General features: G+C 39.7%; 1 protein-coding gene across 1 annotated transcript in view; it reads right to left on the reverse strand.

Moving 5' to 3' along the window:
- LOC116995156 (protein TASOR 2) overlaps positions 1-21149 on the reverse strand; it is a 52099-nt gene that overhangs the window by 21664 nt on the left and 9286 nt on the right. The window contains exons 4-9 of the mRNA XM_033057549.1: positions 17836-17908; positions 14940-15019; positions 11217-11300; positions 9469-9581; positions 2986-3005; positions 1361-1460 (exon numbers count right to left, since the gene is read on the reverse strand). Of these exons, the coding sequence (XP_032913440.1) occupies positions 1361-1460; positions 2986-3005; positions 9469-9581; positions 11217-11300; positions 14940-15019; positions 17836-17908 (470 nt within the window). The remainder of the gene's footprint in view (positions 1-1360; positions 1461-2985; positions 3006-9468; positions 9582-11216; positions 11301-14939; positions 15020-17835; positions 17909-21149) is intronic.

Consider the following 21149-nt stretch of genomic DNA (forward strand, 5'->3'; position numbering starts at 1 on the left):
CAGAAAATTCTCAAATCTCAGATTTTGGGATTATTTAAAGTCAGGTTTAGAGCAGAAAATTCTCAAATCTCAGATTTTGGGATTATTTAAAGCCAGGTTTGGGGCAGAAAATCCTCAAATTCCAGTTCCTGGAAATTTTTAAAACCAGGTTTGGAGGATAAAATCCTCACATCTCAGTTTTTGAAAATATTTAAAACCAGGTTTGGAGGATAAAATCCTCAAATCTCAGATTTTGAGAATATTTAAAACCAGGTTTGGAGGATAAAATCCTGAAGTTTCAGTTTTTGGAAATATTTAAAGCCAGGTTTGGAGCAGAAAATTCTCAAATCTCAGCTCCTGGGAGCAGAAAATCCTGAAATTCCAGCTCATGGGAATGTTTAAAACCAGACTTAGAGCAGAAAATCCACAAATCCCAGCTCCAAACCCCTTTAGGATCTCTCAGGATCAGGACCACTCACAGCTGGGCAGGGATCCCAGAACTGCCCCAAACCCTTTTAGGATTCCCCAGGGATCCCAGGATTACCCCAAACCCCTTTAGGATTTCTCAGGAATGACCCCAAACCCCTTTGGGATTTCCCAGGGATGAGCAGCACTCAGAGCTGGGATCCCAGATTGACCCCAAACCCTTTGGGATCTCTCAGGATCCCCCTCAAACCCTTTGGGATCTCTCAGGGATGAGCAGCACTCACAGCTGGGCAGGGATCCCAGGATCCCCCCAAACCCTTTGGGATCTCTCAGGATCACCCCAAACCCTTTAGGATCTCTCAGCAATGACCCCAAACCCTTTAGGATCTCTCAGGAATCCCCCAAACCCTTTAGGATCTCTCAGGATTACCCCAAACCCTTTAGGATCTCTCAGCAATGACCCCAAACCCTTTAGGATCTCTCAGGATGACCCCAAACCCTTTAGGAATGACCCTAACCCCTTTAGGATCCCCAGGCACTCACAGCTGGGCAGGGATCCCAGACTGACCCCAAACCCTTTAGGAATGACCCCAAACCCTTTAGGATCTCTCAGGATGACCCCAAACCCTTTAGGATCTCTCAGGAATGACCCCAAACCCTTCAGGATCCCCAGGCACTCACAGCTGAGCAGGGATCCCAGACTGACCCCAAACCCTTTAGGATCTCTCAGCAATGACCCCAAACCCTTTAGGATGTCTCAGCAATGACCCCAAACCCTTTAGGATGTCTCAGGGATGACCCCAAACCCTTTAGGATGTCTCAGGGATGATGAGCAGCACTCACAGCTGCGCAGGGATCCCAGACTGACCCCAAACCCTTTAGGAATGACCCCAAACCCTTTGGGATTTCCCAGGATGACCCCAAACCCTTTTAGGATTTCCCCAGGATCACTCACAGCTGCGCAGGGATCCCGCAGCCGAAGCGCGTGCGCAGCGCGATGGGACACAGCACACGGCCCTGGATGGACAGATGGCCCCGCCACGGACAGAACCGGGCTGGGGGGAGGGGGGAAAATGGGGGAAAAATAAATGGGGGAAAGAAAAAAGGGAGGAAGGAAGGAAGGAAGAAAGAAAAGATGGAAAGAATGAAAAAAGAAAGAGAAAGAAAAAGAAAGGAAGATAAAGAAAAAAAAAGACAAAGAAAGAAAGAAAGAAAAAGAGAAAGAAAGAGAAAGAAAAAGAAAGAGAAAGAAAGAGAAAGAAAAAAGAAAGAAAGAGAAAGAGAAAGAGAGAAAGAACAAAGGAAAGAAAAAGAAAGAGAAAGAAAGAAAAACAGAAAGAAAAAGAAAAAGAAAAAGAAAAAGAAAAAGAAAGAGAAAGAAAAAGAAAGAGAAAGAAAAAGAAAGAAAGAAGAAAAGGAAGAAAAAAGGGGAAAACAAAGTGGGGGAGAAAAGGAAAGGGGAAAGAAAGAAAAGGGGAAAAGAAAAGGGGAAAAGAAAAGGGGAAAAGAAAAGGGGAAAAGAAAAGGGGAAAAGAAAAGGGGAAAAGAAGGGAGAAGAAAGGGGAAAGGGGGGAAGGGTCAGGGACAAAGCAGAGAAAAGTGTCACAAGTGCTCGGAGGAACCCAAGCACAGCCCAAAGCTAAAACCACAACACCAAAACCAACAACCACAACCCTAAAAATCCCAAACCCCAAACCCCACAATTCCAGAACCAACAAAAACCACAACTCCAAATCCAAAAACTGCAACCCCAAACCTAAAAACCACAACCCCAACTCCAAAATCACAACCTCAAACCCAACAGAAATGAGAACCCCAATCCCAAACCCAATAAAACTCACAACCCCAATCCCAAAAACCTCAACCCAAACCCACACACAACCCCAAAACCCATAACCCCACCAAAAAAAACACAACCCCAAACAAAACTCAACCCCAAAAACCACAACCCCAAAACCAGAACCCCAAACCCAACAAAAACCAAAACCCCAAACCCAAAAACTGCAACCCCAAACCTAAAAACCCCAACCCCAAAAACCACAGCCCTAAAAATCCCCAACCCCAAAACCACAACTCCAAACCCCAAAAACCAGAACCCCCAAACCCCACAACCCAAAAACCCCAAAATCCCAAACTCCACAACCCCAAACCCCACAACCCCAAACACAAAAACCTAACCCCAAAACCCAGAACCCTAAAAATCCCAAATCCTGAAACTCTAAACACCCCAAACCCCAAAAATCCCAAACCTCAAAAACCCCAAACCCCAAAAACTCCAAAACCCCAAACCCAAAACTCAAAAACTCCAAAACCCCAAACCCAAAAACCCCAAACTCCACAACCCCAAACCCCAAAGACCCCACCAACCCCAAACCCTCAAAACCCCAAAAACCCCAAACCCCAAAAACCCCCAAACCCCAAAACCCCAAACTCCAAAACCCCCAAACCCAAAACCCCAAACCCCAAATCCCCAAACCCCAAATCCCCAAATCCCAAAAACCCCAAACCCCAAAAACCCCAAAACCCCAAACCCAAAAACCCCAAAAACCCCAAACCCCAATCCCAGCAGCTCTGTCTCACCTTGGCTCTTCTGCTCCTCTCTGCACAAAAGGAACAAACAATAAATAAAATTTATTATTAATTAATTCATCAATAACAAAATCAATTTCCAATAGATCAACAGATTGATAGGTTTGTAATATGTAATCAATAATCAGAGTCAATAATAATTAATAAAATAAATATTGAGTTAATTTCAATTAATAAAATATTGAGTTAATTGTAATTAATAAAATAAATATTAAGTTAATAATTTAAAAATAAGTGCTTAATTAATTGTAATTAATAAAATAAATATTGAGTTAATTGCAATTAATAAAATAAATATTGAGTTAATTGCAATTAATAAAATAAATGTTACATGGTTGAGGAGGAAATAATTAATAAAATAAATTAATGAATGAAATATTCTGGGGTGGGATGAGGAATAAAAGAACAATCCCATAAAGGGAAATAGGGGAAATATGGGATCAGCAATAAAAGGAACAATCCCATATAGGGGAAAAGGGAAAAAGGGGAAATTTGGGATTTCCAATAAAAGGAACAATCCCATATAGGGGAAAAGGGAAATTTGGGATTTCCAATAAAAGGAACAATCCCATATAGGGGAAAAGGGAAATTTGGGATTTCCAATAAAAGGAACAATCCCATATAGGGGAAAAGAGGAAACTTGGGATTTCCAATAAAAGGAACATTTCCATATAGGAACAGAGGGGAAATTTGGGATCAGCAGTAAAAGGAACAATCCCATATAGGAAAAAAGGGGAAATTTGGGATCAGCAATAAAAGGAAATTAAAAAAGGGGAAAAGGGGAAATTTGGGATTTGCAATAAAAGGGAAAGGAAAAAAGGGGAAATTTGGGATCAGCAATTAAAGGAACAATCCCATATAGGGGAAAAGGGGAAATTTGGGATTTCCAATAAAAGGAACATTTCCATATAGGAACAGAGGGGAAATTTGGGATTAACAATAAAAGGAAAAAGGGGAAAAGAGAAATTTGGGATTTGCGATAAAAGGGAGCGTCACTGCAGGGTCACTGCAGGGTCACTGTAGGGTCACTCAGTGTCACACAGGCTCACAGATTGTCACACAGTGTCACTCAGTGTCACACACACTCCTGACAGTCTCTCCATGCCCAGCAGTTCCCCTCTTTTCCGCTTGTGGAGGTTTAGAAATTTTTCCCATTATTACGTTAAGCTGGCCAGGGTGGCTCCCCTATTAACCCTTTGAGTGCTCAGAGGAATGGCTGGGCAGGCCCTGATTTTCCTGATGGCCAAAAGGGGAGTGCTGCTTTGTCCTTCTGCAGGTGGGGGGACACTCACAGCCAGGAGAGAGGTTGTTTCTCTCCGTGGTGGGATCTGGCTCCTTGGACTGGGACTGCCAAAGCTTCCTGCTTCTGACAACTGGGACTGTCACAGTGAGCAGAGTGTTTTCCTCACCCTTCTCCCACCTGGGCCGGCGCTGCCGCCTCGCCCCCCTGCTCCTGCTCAGTTGGACTGTGCGGGCAAGGAGGGGCATCAGTGACAAAAAAGGGACTGAGACTGTTTTGTTCTGTTCTGTCACTGGTTTTTTTTGTTCTCTTTCATATAGCTGATGCTGGTTTTGTTTGTCTAGTAAATATATCAGTAAAGAACTGTTATTCCCAACCCATACCTTTTGTGCCTGCGAGTTCCTGAATTTCCTTTTCCTGGCAATACTGTCCCTTTCAACCGGGACAGATCTTGGTGCCCAACGTGGGGCAGGGTCAATGCCTGCAGCACCATCCCTATTTCCTGGAGTAGGTATCAGAGTTGTTACCCAGCTCAATCCTCCCTTATCTCTTAATGTTAAATAGGACAAGCCTATCAGTAACACCAGCCACTGTACGATATCATTAGCATTCAGAGGAAATCTGAACCCTTCAAAAACTGCTGGGGTAGACCCAAAAATTTGGGTGAGGGGTTGGGAGAAAATTTCCCCTGCTGTTATTCCCTCACAGTAGGTGCCATTATTAAAGTAATCCCAAAAACATGCATTTAGTGTGTGGTATCCCTGAATCCATGTACCCACCATCCAAAGGAAGTTAAAAATCCATTAATTCCTCACCTTATCAACCCATAAAGCAAGTTCGATAACAGTCACAGTAGCCTTAGTTACAGGGCCCATGCTTATGTAAGGGTTTGCAAATGGGAGATATACATGTATGAACACGTGCAGCCCAAACCAGATTAAACTGGACCACATGTTGCTAGCACACACAAAAAAACAATCTCAGGCAACTGAAGAACTGTTATTCCTTAACCTCGTGCCCCACGTTGGGCGCCAAGATCTGTCCTGGTTTAAAGGGACAGTATTGCCAGGAAAAGGGAATTCAGGAACTCTCAGGCAAAAAAGGTATGGGTTGGGAATAACAGTTCTTTACTGATATATTTATAAGACAAACAAAAACAACATCAGCTATATGAAAGAGAACAAAAAAAAACAATGACAGAACAGAACAGAACTCAGTCCCATTTTTCAGTCACTGATGCCCCTCCTTGCCCGCACAGTCCAACTGAGCAGGAGCAGGGCAGGGCAGGGCAGGGCAGGGCAGGGCAGCCTCTCAGTCACAGCTGCTGCAGGAGCAGGGCAGCGAGGCGGCAGCGCCGGCCCAGGTGGGAGAAGGGTGAGGAAAACACTCTGCTCACTGTGACAGTCCCAGGTCTCAGAAGCAGGAAGCTTTGGCAGTCCCAGTCCAAGGAGCCAGATCTCAGCACTGAGAGAAGCAACCTCTCTCCTAGCTGTGACAAAAGCAGCACTCCACACTCCACTTTCACTCCACACTCCCCTTTCACTCCACCTTCGGCCATCAGGAAAATCAGGGCCTGCCCAGCCATTCCTTTGAGCACTTAAAGGGTTAATAGGGGAGCCACCCTGGCCAGCTTAACGTAATAATGGGAAAAATTTCTAAACCTCCCCCAGCCCACAACACAGCGGATGTAGGGACACAGGGTCACACAGACTCATACAGGGTCACAGGGGGTCACTCAGTGTCACTCAGTGTCCTTACACTCTCTCCATGTCCCCCAGCTCCTCTCTGTCCCATCTCTCCAGCTGGATGTAGGAACACAGGCTCACACAGTGTCACACAGGGTCACACACTGTCACACAGTGTCACAGGGGGTCACTCAGTGTCACTCAGTGTCACACACTGTCACACAGTGTCCTTACACTCTCTCCATGTCCCTCATTTCCTCTCTGGCCCGTCTCTCCAGCCGGATGTAGGGACAGTGTCACACAGTGTCACACAGTGTCACACAGGGTCACACAGGGGGGTCACACAGGGGGGTCACACAGGGTCACAGATTGTCACTCAGTGTCCTTACACTCTCTCCATGTCCCCCACCTCCTCTCTTTTCCGTCTCTCCAGCCGGATGTAGGGACACAGGATCACACAGACTAACACAGTGTCACACAGTGTCACACAGGCTCACAGATTGTCACACACTGTCACACACTGTCACTCAGTGTCACTCAGTGTCCTTACAGTGTCTCCATGTCCCTCAGTTCCTCTCTTTTCCGTCTCTCCAGCCGGATGTAGGGACACAGGATCACACAGACTCACTCAGTGTCACACAGTGTCACACAGTGTCACACAGGCTCACAGATTGTCACACACTGTCACACACTGTCACTCAGTGTCACTCAGTGTCCTTACACTCTCTCCATGTCCCCCAGCTGCTCCCTTTTCTGTCTCTCCAGCCGGATGTAGGGACACAGGGTCACACAGGGTCACACAGTGTCACAGGGGGTCACACAGTATCACTCAGGCTCACACAGTGTCACACAGTGTCACGCAGACTCACACAGTGTCACTCAGTGTCACTCAGGGTCACACAGTGTCACACAGTGTCACACAGACTCACAGATTGTCACTCAGTGTCACTCAGTGTCACTCAGTGTCCTTACACTCTCTCCATGTCCCCCAGCTGCTCCCTGGGCCATCTCTCCAGCCAGATGTAGGGACACAGGATCACACAGTGTCACACAGTGTCACACACTGTCACTCAGTGTCCTTACACTCTCTCCATGTCCCCCAGCTCCTCTCTTTTCCGTCTCTCCAGCCGGATGTAGGGACACAGTGTCACACAGACTCACTCAGTGTCACACAGTGTCACAGAGGTCACACACTGTCACACAGTGTCACTCAGTGTCACACACTGTCACACAGTGTCCTTACACTCTCTCCATGTCCCCCAGCTCCTCTCTTTTCCGTCTCTCCAGCCGGATGTAGGGACAGTGTCACACAATGTCACACAGGGTCACACAGGTTCACAGAAGGTCACTCAGTGTCACACAGTGTCACACAGTGTCACACACTGTCACACAGTGTCCTTACAGTGTCTCCATGTCCCTCATTTCCTCTCTTTTCCATCTCTCCAGCCGGATGTAGGGACAGTGTCACACAGTGTCACTCAGTGTCACACAGTGTCACACACTGTCACACAGGGTCACTCAGTGTCACACAGTGTCCTTACACTCTCTCCATGTCCCCCAGCTCCTCTCTTTTCCGTCTCTCCAGCCGGATGTAGGGACAGTGTCACACAATGTCACACAGGGTCACACAGGTTCACAGAAGGTCACTCAGTGTCACACAGTGTCACACAGTGTCACACACTGTCACACAGTGTCCTTACAGTGTCTCCATGTCCCTCATTTCCTCTCTTTTCCATCTCTCCAGCCGGATGTAGGGACAGTGTCACACAGTGTCACTCAGTGTCACACAGTGTCACAGAGGTCACACACTGTCACACAGTGTCACACACTGTCACTCAGTGTCCTTACACTCTCTCCATGTCCCCCAGCTCCTCTCTTTTCCGTCTCTCCAGCCGGATGTAGGGACACGGTCACACAGACTCACTCAGTGTCACACACTGTCACAGAGGTCACACAGTGTCACAGACTGTCACAGGGGTCACACAGTGTCACTCAGTGTCACTCAGTGTCCTTACACTCTCTCCATGTCCCCCAGCTCCTCTCTTTTCCGTCTCTCCAGCCGGATGTAGGGACACGGTCACACAGACTCACTCAGTGTCACAGACTGTCACAGAGGTCACACAGTGTCACACAGTGTCACACAGTGTCACACAGTGTCACACACTGTCACTCAGTGTCACTCAGTGTCCTTACAGTGTCTCCATGTCCCCCAGCTCCTCTCTTTTCCGTCTCTCCAGCCGGATGTAGGGACACGGTCACACAGACTCCCTCAGTGTCACAGACTGTCACAGAGGTCACACAGTGTCACACAGTGTCACACAGGGTCACACAGGGTCACACAGTGTCACACAGTGTCACTCAGTGTCCTTACACTCTCTCCATGTCCCCCAGCTCCTCTCTTTTCCGTCTCTCCAGCCGGATGTAGGGACACAGGATCACACAGACTCACACAGTGTCACAGGGGGTCACACAGTGTCACACAGTGTCACACACTGTCACACAGTGTCACACAGTGTCACACAGACTCACTCAGTGTCACAGACTGTCACAGAGGTCACACACTGTCACACAGTGTCACACACTGTCACACACTGTTACACAGTGTCCTTACAGTGTCTCCATGTCCCCCAGCTCCTCTCTTTTCCGTCTCTCCAGCCGGATGTAGGGACAGTGTCACACAGACTCACTCAGTGTCACAGACTGTCACAGGGGTCACACAGTGTCACACAGTGTCACACACTGTCACTCAGTGTCACTCAGTGTCCTTACAGTGTCTCCATGTCCCTCATTTCCTCTCTTTTCCGTCTCTCCAGTCAGATGTAGGGACACAGTGTCACACAGACTCACTCAGTGTCACAGACTGTCACAGAGGTCACACAGTGTCACACAGGGTCACTCAGTGTCACTCAGTGTCACACAGTGTCCTTACACTCTCTCCATGTCCCCCAGCTGCTCTCTTTTCCGTCTCTCCAGCCGGATGTAGGGACACAGGGTCACACAGTGTCACACAGTGTCACAGACTGTCACAGGGGTCACACAGTGTCACACAGTGTCACACACTGTCACTCAGTGTCCTTACAGTGTCTCCATGTCCCCCACCTCCTCTCTTTTCCATCTCTCCAGCCGGATGTAGGGACACAGGATCACACAGACTAACACAGTGTCACACAGTGTCACACAGGCTCACAGATTGTCACACAGTGTCACACACTGTCACACACTGTCACACAGTGTCCTTACAGTGTCTCCATGTCCCCCAGCTCCTCTCTTTTCCGTCTCTCCAGCCGGATGTAGGGACACGGTCACACAGACTCACTCAGTGTCACACACTGTCACACAGTGTCACACAGTGTCACAGACTGTCACAGGGGTCACACAGTGTCACACAGTGTCCTTACACTCTCTCCATGTCCCCCAGCTCCTCTCTTTTCCGTCTCTCCAGCCGGATGTAGGGACACAGGGTCACACAGACTCACTCAGTGTCACACAGTGTCACACAGGCTCACAGATTGTCACACACTGTCACACACTGTCACACAGTGTCCTTACAGTGTCTCCATGTCCCCCAGCTGCTCCCTTTTCCGTCTCTCCAGCCGGATGTAGGGACAGACCTGCCGGGGTCTCTCGGCCGCGCCGCCCCCGCTGAGCTCGTACAGGAACAGCTGGGGACAGAGAGAAACCCCAAATCACCCTGGGGTGACACTGGGAGCACAGCACACACCCCAGAGCACACTGAAAAAGGGACAAACCCCTAAATGGGACAGATCCTAAAGGGACAGCCCTAAAAGGGACAGACCCCCAAAATGACAGTCCCATAAACCCCCCAATTTTTGCGGTTCCACCATAAAATTCCCAGGTTTTAGGGTTCCCAGTAGAATTCAAAATTTCCCATTTTTTAGGGTTCCCATCCCAGCAGAAGATGAAAAAAAAGTTTAGAATTCCCATTTTTGGGAAGTTTAGAATTCCCATTTTTGGCAAGTTGAGAATTCCCAGTTTTTAGGGTTCCCATCTCAGTAAAAGTTGAGAATTCCCAGTTTTTGGGAAGTTCCCAATTCCCATTTTTGGGAAGTTCAGAATTCCCATTTTTAGGAAAGCTGAGAATTCCCAATTTTTGGAAAGTTGAGAATTCCCAGGTTTTGGGAATTTCCCAATCCCATTTTTGGGAAGTTCCCACCCCATCTTTAGGATCTTTCTCCCCATTTTTAGGAACTTTTCCCCTCAATTTTTGGGAATTTTCCTCCCCATTTTGGGAACTCCCCAATCCCATTTTAGGGAATTTCCCCCTCTTTTTGAGAACTTTTCCCCTCCATTTTTGGGAATTTCCAATCCCCATTTTTGTGAAGTTTCCCATCCCACTTCTGGCAATTTTTCCATCCCATTTTTGGAATTTCCCACCCCATTTTTAGGAACTTTTCCCCCCCATTTTTAGGAATTCCCCCCATTTTGGGAATTTCCAATCCCATTTTTGGAATTTCCCACCCCATTTTTAGGAACTTTCCCATCCCATTTTTGTGAAGTTTCCCAATCCCATTTTGTGAACTTTCTCATTTTTTGGGAAGTTTTTTGGGAATCCCCCTCATTTTTGTGAAGTTCCCAATCCCATTTTTGGAATTTCCTAATCCCATTTTTAGGACATTTCCAGTCCCATTTTTGGGAATTTCCAATCCCATTTTTGGGAATTTTCCCACCCCATTTCTGGCAATTTTTCCATCCCATTTTTAGGGAATCCCCCCCATTTTTAGGAAGTTCCCAATCCCCATTTTTAGGAACTTTCCCATCCCATTTTGGGAATTTCCAATCCCATTTTAAGGATCTTTCCCCCCCATTTTTAGAAAGTTCCCAATCCCATTTTTAGGATTTTCCCCCCCATTTTTGTGAAGTTCCCAATCCCATTTTTGTGAAGTTTCTAATCCCAGTTTTAGGAACTTTTCCACCTCTTCTGGGAAGTTTCCAATCTCATTTTTGGGAAGTTTCCCAACCCCATTTATGGGAACTTTCCCATCCCATTTTTGGAATTTCCCAATCCCATTTTTAGGAACTTTTCCCCCCCATTTTTAGGAATTCCCCCCATTTTTAGGAAGTTTCCAATCCCATTTTTGGAATTTCCAATCCTCATTTTTGGGAATTTCCCCCATTTTTGGGAACTTTCCCAATCCCATTTTTGGGAATTTCCAATTCCATTTTTGGGAACTTTCTCCCCCCCATTTTGGGAATTTCCAATCCCATTTTTGGAATTTCCAACCCCATTTTTGGAATTTCCAATCCCATTTTTAGGAATTTCCCCCACTCCCCCATACCTGCTGGTTCCCCTCGTGGCAGTCGAACCCGGCCGTGGGGGCTCTGCTGGAGCTGGAGCTGCTCCTGATGGCTCTGACCCTGCCCTGTCCAAAAAACAAAAAAATTATAATTATTGAAATGGGATCTGACCCTGCCCTGTCCAAAAAAATAAAATTATAATTATTGAAATGGGATCTGACCCTGCCCTGTCCCAAAAAACAAAAAAATTATAATTATTGAAATGGGATCTGACCCTGCCCTGCTCCAAAATAAACCAAAATTATAATTATTGAAATGGGATCTGACCCTGCCCTGTTCCAAAAAACACCAAAATTATAATTATTGAAATGGGATCTGAGCCTGCCTTGTCCCAAAAAACAAAAAAATTATAATTATTGAAATGGTTCTGACCCTGCCCTGCTCCCAAAAAAAAACAAATTTAATAATTATTGAAATGGGATCTGACCCTGCCCTGATCCCAAAAACACCAAAATTATAATTATTGAAATGGGATCTGACCCTGCCCTGTCCCAAAAAACAAAAAAATTTTAATTATTCCTGACAGGAATTAAATATCCTGGGATATTAAATGGGATCTGGCCCTGCCCTGCTCCAAAAAAATCAAAATTTCCCAATTATTCCTGACAGGATCTGTTTCCAAAAACCATAAAATTATAATTATTTAAATGGGATCTGACCCTGTCCTGTCCCAAAAAACCAAAACTCAAAATTATTCCAATGGCTCTGACCCTGCCCTGCTCCAAAAAAAACCCCAAAATTCCAATTATTTCTGCCAGGAATGAGAATTCCTGACCATTCCCTGTCCCAAAAAATACAAAATTTCAATTATTTAAATGGGATCTGACCCTGCCCTGTCCCAAAAAAACCAAAATTCAAAATTATTCCTGCCAGGAATTGAAATTCCTGGGATATTAAATGGGATCTGACCCTTCCCTGCTCCAAAAAAATAAAAAAATTACAATTATTCTTAACAGGAATGGAAATTCCTGACCATGCCCTGTTCCCAAAAACACAAAAAATTATAATTATTCCTGCCAGGAATTAAATATCCTGGGATATTAAATGGGATCTGACCTGACCTGATCCCCAAAAAACACAAAATTCCTGAAATTCCAAATTAAAATTGGGGAAAAAAATCCCTAAAACCTCCTAAAATTCATAAAAATCAAAGGAAAAATTGGGGAAAAAAATCCTGAAATCCCAAAGTTCCTAAAAATCCAAATTAAAATTGGGAATAAAACCCCTAAAATCCCAAATTTCCTAAAATTTCAAATTAAAATTGGGAATAAAAATCCTCAAACCTCCAAAAATTCATAAAAATCCAAAGAAAAATTGGGAAAAAAATTCTTTAACATCCCAAAATTTCTGAAATAACAAATTAAAATTAGGGGGAAAAAATTCTGAAATTCCAAATTTCCTAAAAATCCAAATTAAAATTGGGAATAAAAACCCTCAAACCTCCCAAAATTCATAAAAATCCAAATTAAAATTGGAGAAAAAATCCTTAAATTCCAAAATTCCTAAAAATTCAAATTAAAATTGGGGGAAAAATCCCTAAAATCTCCTAAAATTCCTAAAAATCCAAATTAAACCTGGGGGGAAAAAATTCTCAAAAATCCCAAAAATTCATAAAAATAAAAATTAAAATTGGGAAAAAAATCTTTAAATTCCAAATTTCCTAAAAATCCAAATTAAAATTGGGAATAAAAATCCAAAAATTCCAAAATTTTTAAAAATCCAAATTAAAATTGGGAATAAAACCCCTCAAACCTCCTAAAATTCATAAAAATTCAAATTAAAATTGGGAAAAAAAATTCTTTAACATCCCAAAATTTCTGAAATTCCAAATACAAATTTAGGGAAAAAAATCCTGAAATTCCAAATTAAAAAAAAAAATCCAAATTAAAATTGGGGAAAAAAAATCTCAAATCCCAAAATTCCTAAAAATTCAATTTAAAATTTGGGGGAAAAAATCCTGAAATCCCAAAAATTCATAAAAATCGAAAATTAAAATCGGAAAAAAAATCCAAAAATTCCAAATTTCCTAAAAATCCAAATTAAAATTGGGAATAAAAACCCTCAAACCTCCTAAAATTCCTAAAAATCTAAATTAAAATTGGGAATAAAAATCCTCAAATCCCAAAAATCCAAATTAAAATTGGGAAAAAAATCCTCAAATCTTACAAAATTTCTGAAATTCCAAATACAAATTTAGGGAAAAAAAATACTGAAATTGCAAATTTAAAAAAAATCCAAATTAAAATTGGGAAAAAAATCCAAAAATTCCAAATTTCCTAAAAATCCAAATTAAAATTGGGGAAAAAAATCCTGAAATCACAAAATTCCTGAAATTCCAAGGAAAAATTAGAGGAAAAATTTTCAAATTTCCTAAAAATCCAAATTAAAATTAGGAATAAAACCCCTCAAACCTCCTAAAATTCCTAAAAATCTAAATTAAAACTGGGGGGGAAAAAATTCTCAAAAATCCCAAAAATTCATAAAAATCAAAAATTAAAATTGGAAAAAAAAAATCCAAAAATCCCAAATTTCCTAAAAATCCAAATTAAAATTGGGAATAAAAATCCTCAAACCTCCCAAAATTCATTAAAATCCAAATTAAAATTGGGAAAAAAATCCCTAAAATCTCCCAAAATTTCTGAAATTCCAAATACAAATTTAGGGAAAAAAATCCTGAAATTCCAAATTTAAAAAAAAATCCAAATTAAAATTGGGAAAAAAAATCCAAAAATTTCAAATTTCCTAAAAATCCAAATTAAAATTGGGAATAAAAACCCTCAAACCTCCTAAAATTCCTAAAAATCCAAATTAAAATTGGGGAAAAAAAATCCCTAAAATCTCCTAAAATTCCTAAAAATTCAAATTAAAATTGGAAAAAAAATCCCTAAAATCTCCCAAATTTCCTAAAAATCCAAATTAAAATTGGGAAAAAAATCCCTAAAATTCCAAATTTCCTAAAAATCCAAATTAAAATTGGGAAAAAAATCCCTCAAACCTCCTAAAATTCATAAAAATTCAAATTAAAATTGGGAAAAAAATCCAAAAATTCCAAATTTCCTAAAAATCCAAATTAAAATTGGGAAAAAAATCCCTAAAATCTCCTAAAATTCATTAAAATCCAAATTAAAATTGGGAAAAAAAATCCAAAAATTCCAAATTTCCTAAAAATCCAAATTAAAATTGGGAATAAAACCCCTCAAACCTCCCAAAATTCATAAAAATCCAAATTAAAATTGGGAATAAAACCCCTCAAACCTCCCAAAATTCATAAAAATCCAAATTAAAATTGGGAAAAAAATTCTTTAACATCCCAAAATTTCTGAAATTCCAAATACAAATTTATGGAAAAAAATCCTGAAATTCCAAATTAAAAAAAAAATCCAAATTAAAATTGGGAAAAAAATCCAAAAATTCCTAAATTCCTAAAAATCCAAATTGGAAAAAAATCCAAAAATTCAAAATTTCCTGAAAATCCAAATTAAAATTGGGAATAAAAACCCTCAAACCTCCTAAAATTCATAAAAATTCAAATTAAAATTGGAAAAAAATCCCAAAAATTCATAAAAATCCAAATTAAAATTGGAAAAAAAAATCCCTAAAATTCCTAAAAATTCAAATTAAAATTGGATTTAAAAATCCCCAAATTGCAGAAATTTTGGAGTTTGATTTTAAATTTTAATTTAATATTTTTATTTTTTTTTTACCTTGATGACTTTACAAATGACAATGTGTGCTGCCTGTCCCTGGTGCTGCAGGAAATCGGAATATTTGGAAATATAAACACCTGAAAAAAGAGAAAAAAATGGGAATTAGGTGGGAGATATTCACAGGAATTCAAAATATTGACAGGAAATTTAAAATATTTACAGGAAATTAAAAATATTCACTGGAAATTAAAAATATTCATAGGAAATATTAATGGAAAATTAAAAATATTCACAGGAAATTAAAAATATTCACAGGAAATTGGAAATATTAATGGGAAATATTCATGGAAAATTAAAAATATTCACAGGAAAATTAAAATTATTCAAGGAAAATGGGAAATATTCATGGGAAATATTAATGGGAAATTAGAAATATTCATGGAAATTTAAAATATTCACAGGAAATTTAAAATATTCCCAGGAAATTAAAAATATTCACAGGAAATTGGAAATATTAATGGGAAATATTCATGGGAAATGAAAAATATTTATGGGAAATATTCATGGAAAATTAGAAATATTCCTCAAAAAATGAGAAATATTCATGGAAAAAAGAGAAATATTCACAGGAAAATGAGAAATAATCTCCAAAAAAAAAAGAGAAATATTTCCAGGAAATGAGAAATATTCCCAGGAAATTAAAAATATTCACAGGAAATGGGAAATATTAATGGAAAATGGGAAATATTCATGGAAAATTAAAAATATTCCTCAAAAAAATGAGCAATATTCATGGAAAAAAGAGAAATATTTCCAGTTAATGAGAAATATTCACAGGAAATTAAAAATATTCAATTGGAAATATTCCCAGGAAATGAGAAATATTCATGGAAAATCAGAAATATTTCCAGGAAATTAAAAATATTTACAGGAAATGGGAAATATTCACAGGAAATGCGAAATATTCACAGGAAAATGGTGAATATTAATGGGAAATATTCATGGAAAATGAGAAATATTAATGGAAATTGGAATTATTTATGGGAAAGGAGAAATATTCACAGGAAATGGGAAATATTCATGAAAAATGAGAAATAGCCCCAGGAAATTGGAAATATTCCCCAAAAAATGAGAAATATTCATGAGAAATGAGAAATATTCATAGGAAAATGGTAAATATTAATGGGAAATATTCATTGAAAATTAGAAATATTCACAGGAAATGAGAAATATTCACAAGAAATGGGAAATATTCATGGGAAATGAAAAATATTATTGGAAAATGAAGAATATCCACAGGAAAATGAGAAATAGTCTCCAAAAAAAGAGAAATGTTCCCAGGAAAATGAGAAATATTCATAGAAAGTGAGAAATATTCACAGGAAAATGAAAATTATTCAAGGAAAATGAGAAATATTAATGGAAAATGGGAAATATTCATGGAAAATTAAAAATATTCCCAGGAAATTGCAAATATTCATGGAAAATGAGAAATATTCCTCAAAAAAATGAGAAATATTCATGGAAAAAAGAGAAATATTTCCAGGAAATGAGAAATAGTCCCAGGAAATTAAAAATATTCCCAGGAAATGAGAAATATTCATGGAAAATGAGAAATATTCGCAGGAAAATGAAAAATATACCAAGAAATTATGAAATATTCCCCAAAAAATAAGAAATATTCATAGGAAAAAGAGGAATATTCACAGAAAAATGGGAAATATTCATGGAAAATGAGAAATATTCACAGGGAATTAAAAATATTTAGAGGAAATAGGAAATATTAATGGAAAATGAGAAATATTCCCCCAAAAATGAGAAATATTCCCAGGAAATTACAAATATTCACAGGAAATTGGGAATATTCATGGAAAATGTTAATGGAAAATTAGAAATATTCATGGAAATTGAAAATATTCTTGGAAAAGGAGAAATATTCACAGGAAAATGAGAAATAGCATCCAAAAAAAGAGAAATATTCCCAGGAAATTACAAATATTAATAGAAAATTGAGAAATATTCATTTTGTGGATTTCTACAGAATAACTGGAATTTTCTGTGGATTTTTGCAGAAAAATTGGAATTTTCTGCAGAAAAAAACTGAATTTTCTGTGGGTTTTTACAGAATAAATGGAATTTTCTGTGGATTTCTACAGAATAAAATGGAAATTTCTGTGGATTTTTATAGACTAAATTGAATTTTTTGTGGATTTTTACAGAATAAATGGAATTTTCTGTGGATTTCTGCAGGATAAATTGATTTTTTTTGGTGGATTTTTGTAAAATATAAATGGAATTTTCTGCAGAATAAAATGAAATTTTTTGTGGATTTTTTCAGAATAAATTGAATTTTTTGTGGATTTTTACAGAATAAATGGAATTTTCTGTGGATTTTTGCAGAATAAATGGAATTTTCTGCAGAATAAATGGAATTTTCTGTGGATTTCTGCAGAATAAATTGATTTTTTTTGTGGATTTTTGTAAAATATAAATGGAATTTTCTGCAGAATAAAATGGAATTTTTTGTGGATTTTTACAGAATAAATGGAATTTTCTGTGGATTTTTGCAGAATAAATGGATTATTTTGTGGATTTTTGTAGAAAAAAATGGAATTTTCTGCAGAATAAATGGAATTTCCCGTGGATTTTTACAGAATAAATGGAATTTTTTTGTGGATTTTTGCAGAATAAATGGAATTTTCTGCAGGATAAATGGAATTTTTTGTGGATTTTTACAGAATAAATTGAATTTTCTGTGGATTTTTACAGAATAAATTGAATTTTCTGCAGAATAAATGGAATTTTCTGTGGAGTTTTGCAGAAAAAAATGGAATTTTCTGTAGGAAAAACAAGGAATTTTTTGTGGATTTTTACAGAATAAATTGAATTTCCTGTGGAATTTTGCACAATAAATCAGAAATTTTGGTTTTTTCAGCAGAATTTTGATTTTTACCTTGGGCTGGGTCCCCCAGGGTGGAGCTGGAGCTGGAGCTGACACGGAGCCCCCGCTCACAAACCTGCTGGGCCTGCAAAAAAATTACATATAAATTAATTTATATACATTTATTTTTATTTTTTTATTTTTATTTTAAGGATTAAGGGAAAAAAATCTGGCTGGAAAAAAAATCTCTGAGTGTGGTGGGAGCAAAATTCAATATAAAATAATTTTAATTTTTAATTTTTTTTTTAAATCTGGCTGGGAAAAAAAATCTGAGTGTGGTGGGAACAAAATTCAATATAATTTAATTTATATAAATTTATTTTTATTTTTAATTTTTTTTTTTAAATCTGGCTGGAAAAAAATCTGAGTGTGGTGGGAGCAAAATTCAATATAAATTAATTTATATCAATTTATTTTTATTTTTAATTTTTTTTTTTAAATCTGGCTGGAAAAAAAATCTGAGTGTGGTGGGAGCAAAATTAAAATTCAATATAAATTATTTTATATACATTTATTTTTATTTTTAATTTTTTTTTTAATCTGGCTGGAAAAAAATCTCTGAGTGTGGTGGGAGCAAAATTCAATATAAATTTATTTACAGTAATTTCACGAATACAAGCCGCACCAATTTGACCAAAATTTTGGTGGAAACCCGGAAGTGCGGCTAATATTCCGGGGCGGCTAATCTATTAACAAAATTCTAAAAGCTGCCAACACGGAAGTGAGAGCCCGCGGCAGCCCCAAGCCAAGCTGGAGCCCGGCCGGCCCCGGCAGAGGTGGGAAAGCCTGGCAGAGGCGGGGCCTGCAGTGTGGGGGCGGGTGGCAGAGCCTGAGCCAGCATGGCGGGGGAGCCCGGGAGAACTGGGGCTAGCAGTGCAGGGGAGCATGGCAGAAGCAGGAAGGCCGGCGGGTGGGGCTGCCTGGCAGCGGGGGAAGCCCAGCATAATCGGGGCCAGCAGCGTGGGGGAGCCCGGCGGTGCGGGGGCCTGCAGTGCCGGCCAGGGCGAGGAAACGCGGCGGCGGTGCAGACGGGAGGGGGCGGCCGGCGAGCCTGGTGGCGGCGGCGGCAGCCCTGCCGGCGGGGCGAGCGAAAGCGGCACTCGCGAAGCGCCGCCGCCGCGAGCGGAAGCGCCGCCGCCGCGAGCGGAAGCGCCGTCGCCGCGAGCGGAAGCGCCACCGCCGCTCGCGGAAGCGCCGCCGCCGCGACCGAAGCGCCGCCGCCGCGACCGAAGCGCCGCCGCCGCTCGCGGAAGCGCCGGCGCCGCGAGCGAAGCGCCGGCGCCGCGTGGCGGGCGCGGCGCTCGCGAGGCGAGGCGCGGCGCTCGCGAGGCGCGGCGCAGGGCGAGCGAAAGCGGCAGCGGGGCGAGTGAAAGCGGCAGCGGGGCGGGCGGCGAGCCCGGCGGCAGCAGCCCTGCCAGCCGGGCGAGCGAACGCGGCAGCGGGGCGGTGCTGACGGGAGAGGGGGGCCAGCGAGCCCGGCGGCGGCGGCAGCACCACCCGGCCAGCCCCGCCGAGCCGTGGCGCTGAGCTGGGCCACCCGGCCCCGTCGGCAACCATGAGCGGGCCGAGCCTGCCTGGCCCCGCCCCGAGCCAGTAAAGCCCGCTATGCCGCGATCCTGTTACTAATTGGCCAATTTGTGAAAGCTGCGCACGGATTCTCGCGACGAACGAAAGTGCGGCTAATATTCCGGGTGCGGCTTATCTATTGACAAAGACAGCAACATTGTCGAGGCACCGGGGGTGCGGCTTATAATCCGTGCGGCTTGTATTCGTGAAACTACTGTATATCAATTTTTTTAATTTTTTATTTTATTTTTTTAAATTTGGCTGGAAAAAAATCTGAGTATGGTGGGAGCAAAATTCAATATAAATTTATTTATATCAATTTATTTTAATTTTTTTTTTAAATCTGTCTGGAAAAAAAATCTGAGTGAGGTGGGAGCAAAATTCAATATAAATTAATTTATATGCATTTATTTTTATTTTTAATTTTTTTTTTTTAATCTGGCTGGAAAAAAAATCTGAGTGAGGTGGGAACAAAATTCAATATAAATTATTTTATATAAATTTATTTTTATTTTTAATTTTTTTTTTAAATCTGGTTGGAAAAAAAATCTGAGTGTGGTGGGAACAAAATTCAATATAAAATAATTTTTATTTTAAATTTTTTTTTAAATCTGGCTGGAAAAAAAATATCTGACTATGATGGGAGCAAAATTCAATATAATTTAATTTATATAAATTTATTTTTAATTTTTCTTTTTTTTTAAAAAAAATCTGGCTGGGAAAAATATCTCTGAGTGTGGTGGGAGTAAAATTCAATATAAATTATTTTATATAAATTTATTTTATTTTTAATTTTTTTTTTAAATCTGGCTGGAAAAAAATATATGAGTTTGGGAAAAGGAATTATTGAGTATTAAAATTTTAAAAAAGTGAGGTTGGAGGGGAAATAAATGAAATATTCATAGAAAATCTGAATTTAAAGGGATTTTTTTTAATGGGTTCCCTGATTTTTTACTAAATAAAATGAATAAATCAATTATTAAAATGAATTTCCAGTGGATTCCCAAATTTTCAATAAATAAAATTAATAAATTTGAATTTAAATGGAATTTCCAGTGGGAATTCTCTGATTTTCCCCAAATCCTAAAAATAAATAATCATTAAAATTGGATTTCCAGTGGATTGATTTTCTCAAAATCCTAATAATAAATCAATTATTAAATTTAATTTCCAGTGGATTCCATGATTTTCACTAAATCAAATGAATAAATTAATTATTAAAATGAATTTCCAGTGGATTCCCAAATTTTCCCCACATCCAATTAATAAATCTGAATTTAAATGGAATTTCCAATGGATTCCCAGATTTTCACTAAATAAAATTAATAAACAAATTATTAAAATTAATTTCCAGTGGATTCATTAATTTCCCCCAAATCCTAAGAATAAATAAATTAATAAATTTAATTTCCAATGGGAATTCCCAGCTTTTGGTTTTTTAAAAATCTCATTTTTGCTTTTTACAAATCCCATTTTTATTTTTTAAAAATCTCATTTTTATTTTTTACAAATCCCATTTTTATTTTTTACAAATCCTATTTTTGCTTTTTAAAAATCCCATTTTTATTTTTTCCAAATCCCATTTTTATTTTTTAAAAATCCCATTTTTGCTTTTCACAAATCATATTTTTATTTTTTAAAAATCCCATTTTTATTTTTTAAAAATCCCATTTTTGCTTTTTCCAAATCCCATTTTTATTTTTTAAAAATCCCATTTTTATTTTTTACAAATCCCATTTTTGTTTTTTACAAATCCCATT

Source organism: Catharus ustulatus, chromosome 4 (assembly GCF_009819885.2).
Source record: "Catharus ustulatus isolate bCatUst1 chromosome 4, bCatUst1.pri.v2, whole genome shotgun sequence".
Taxonomy (NCBI): domain Eukaryota; kingdom Metazoa; phylum Chordata; class Aves; order Passeriformes; family Turdidae; genus Catharus; species Catharus ustulatus.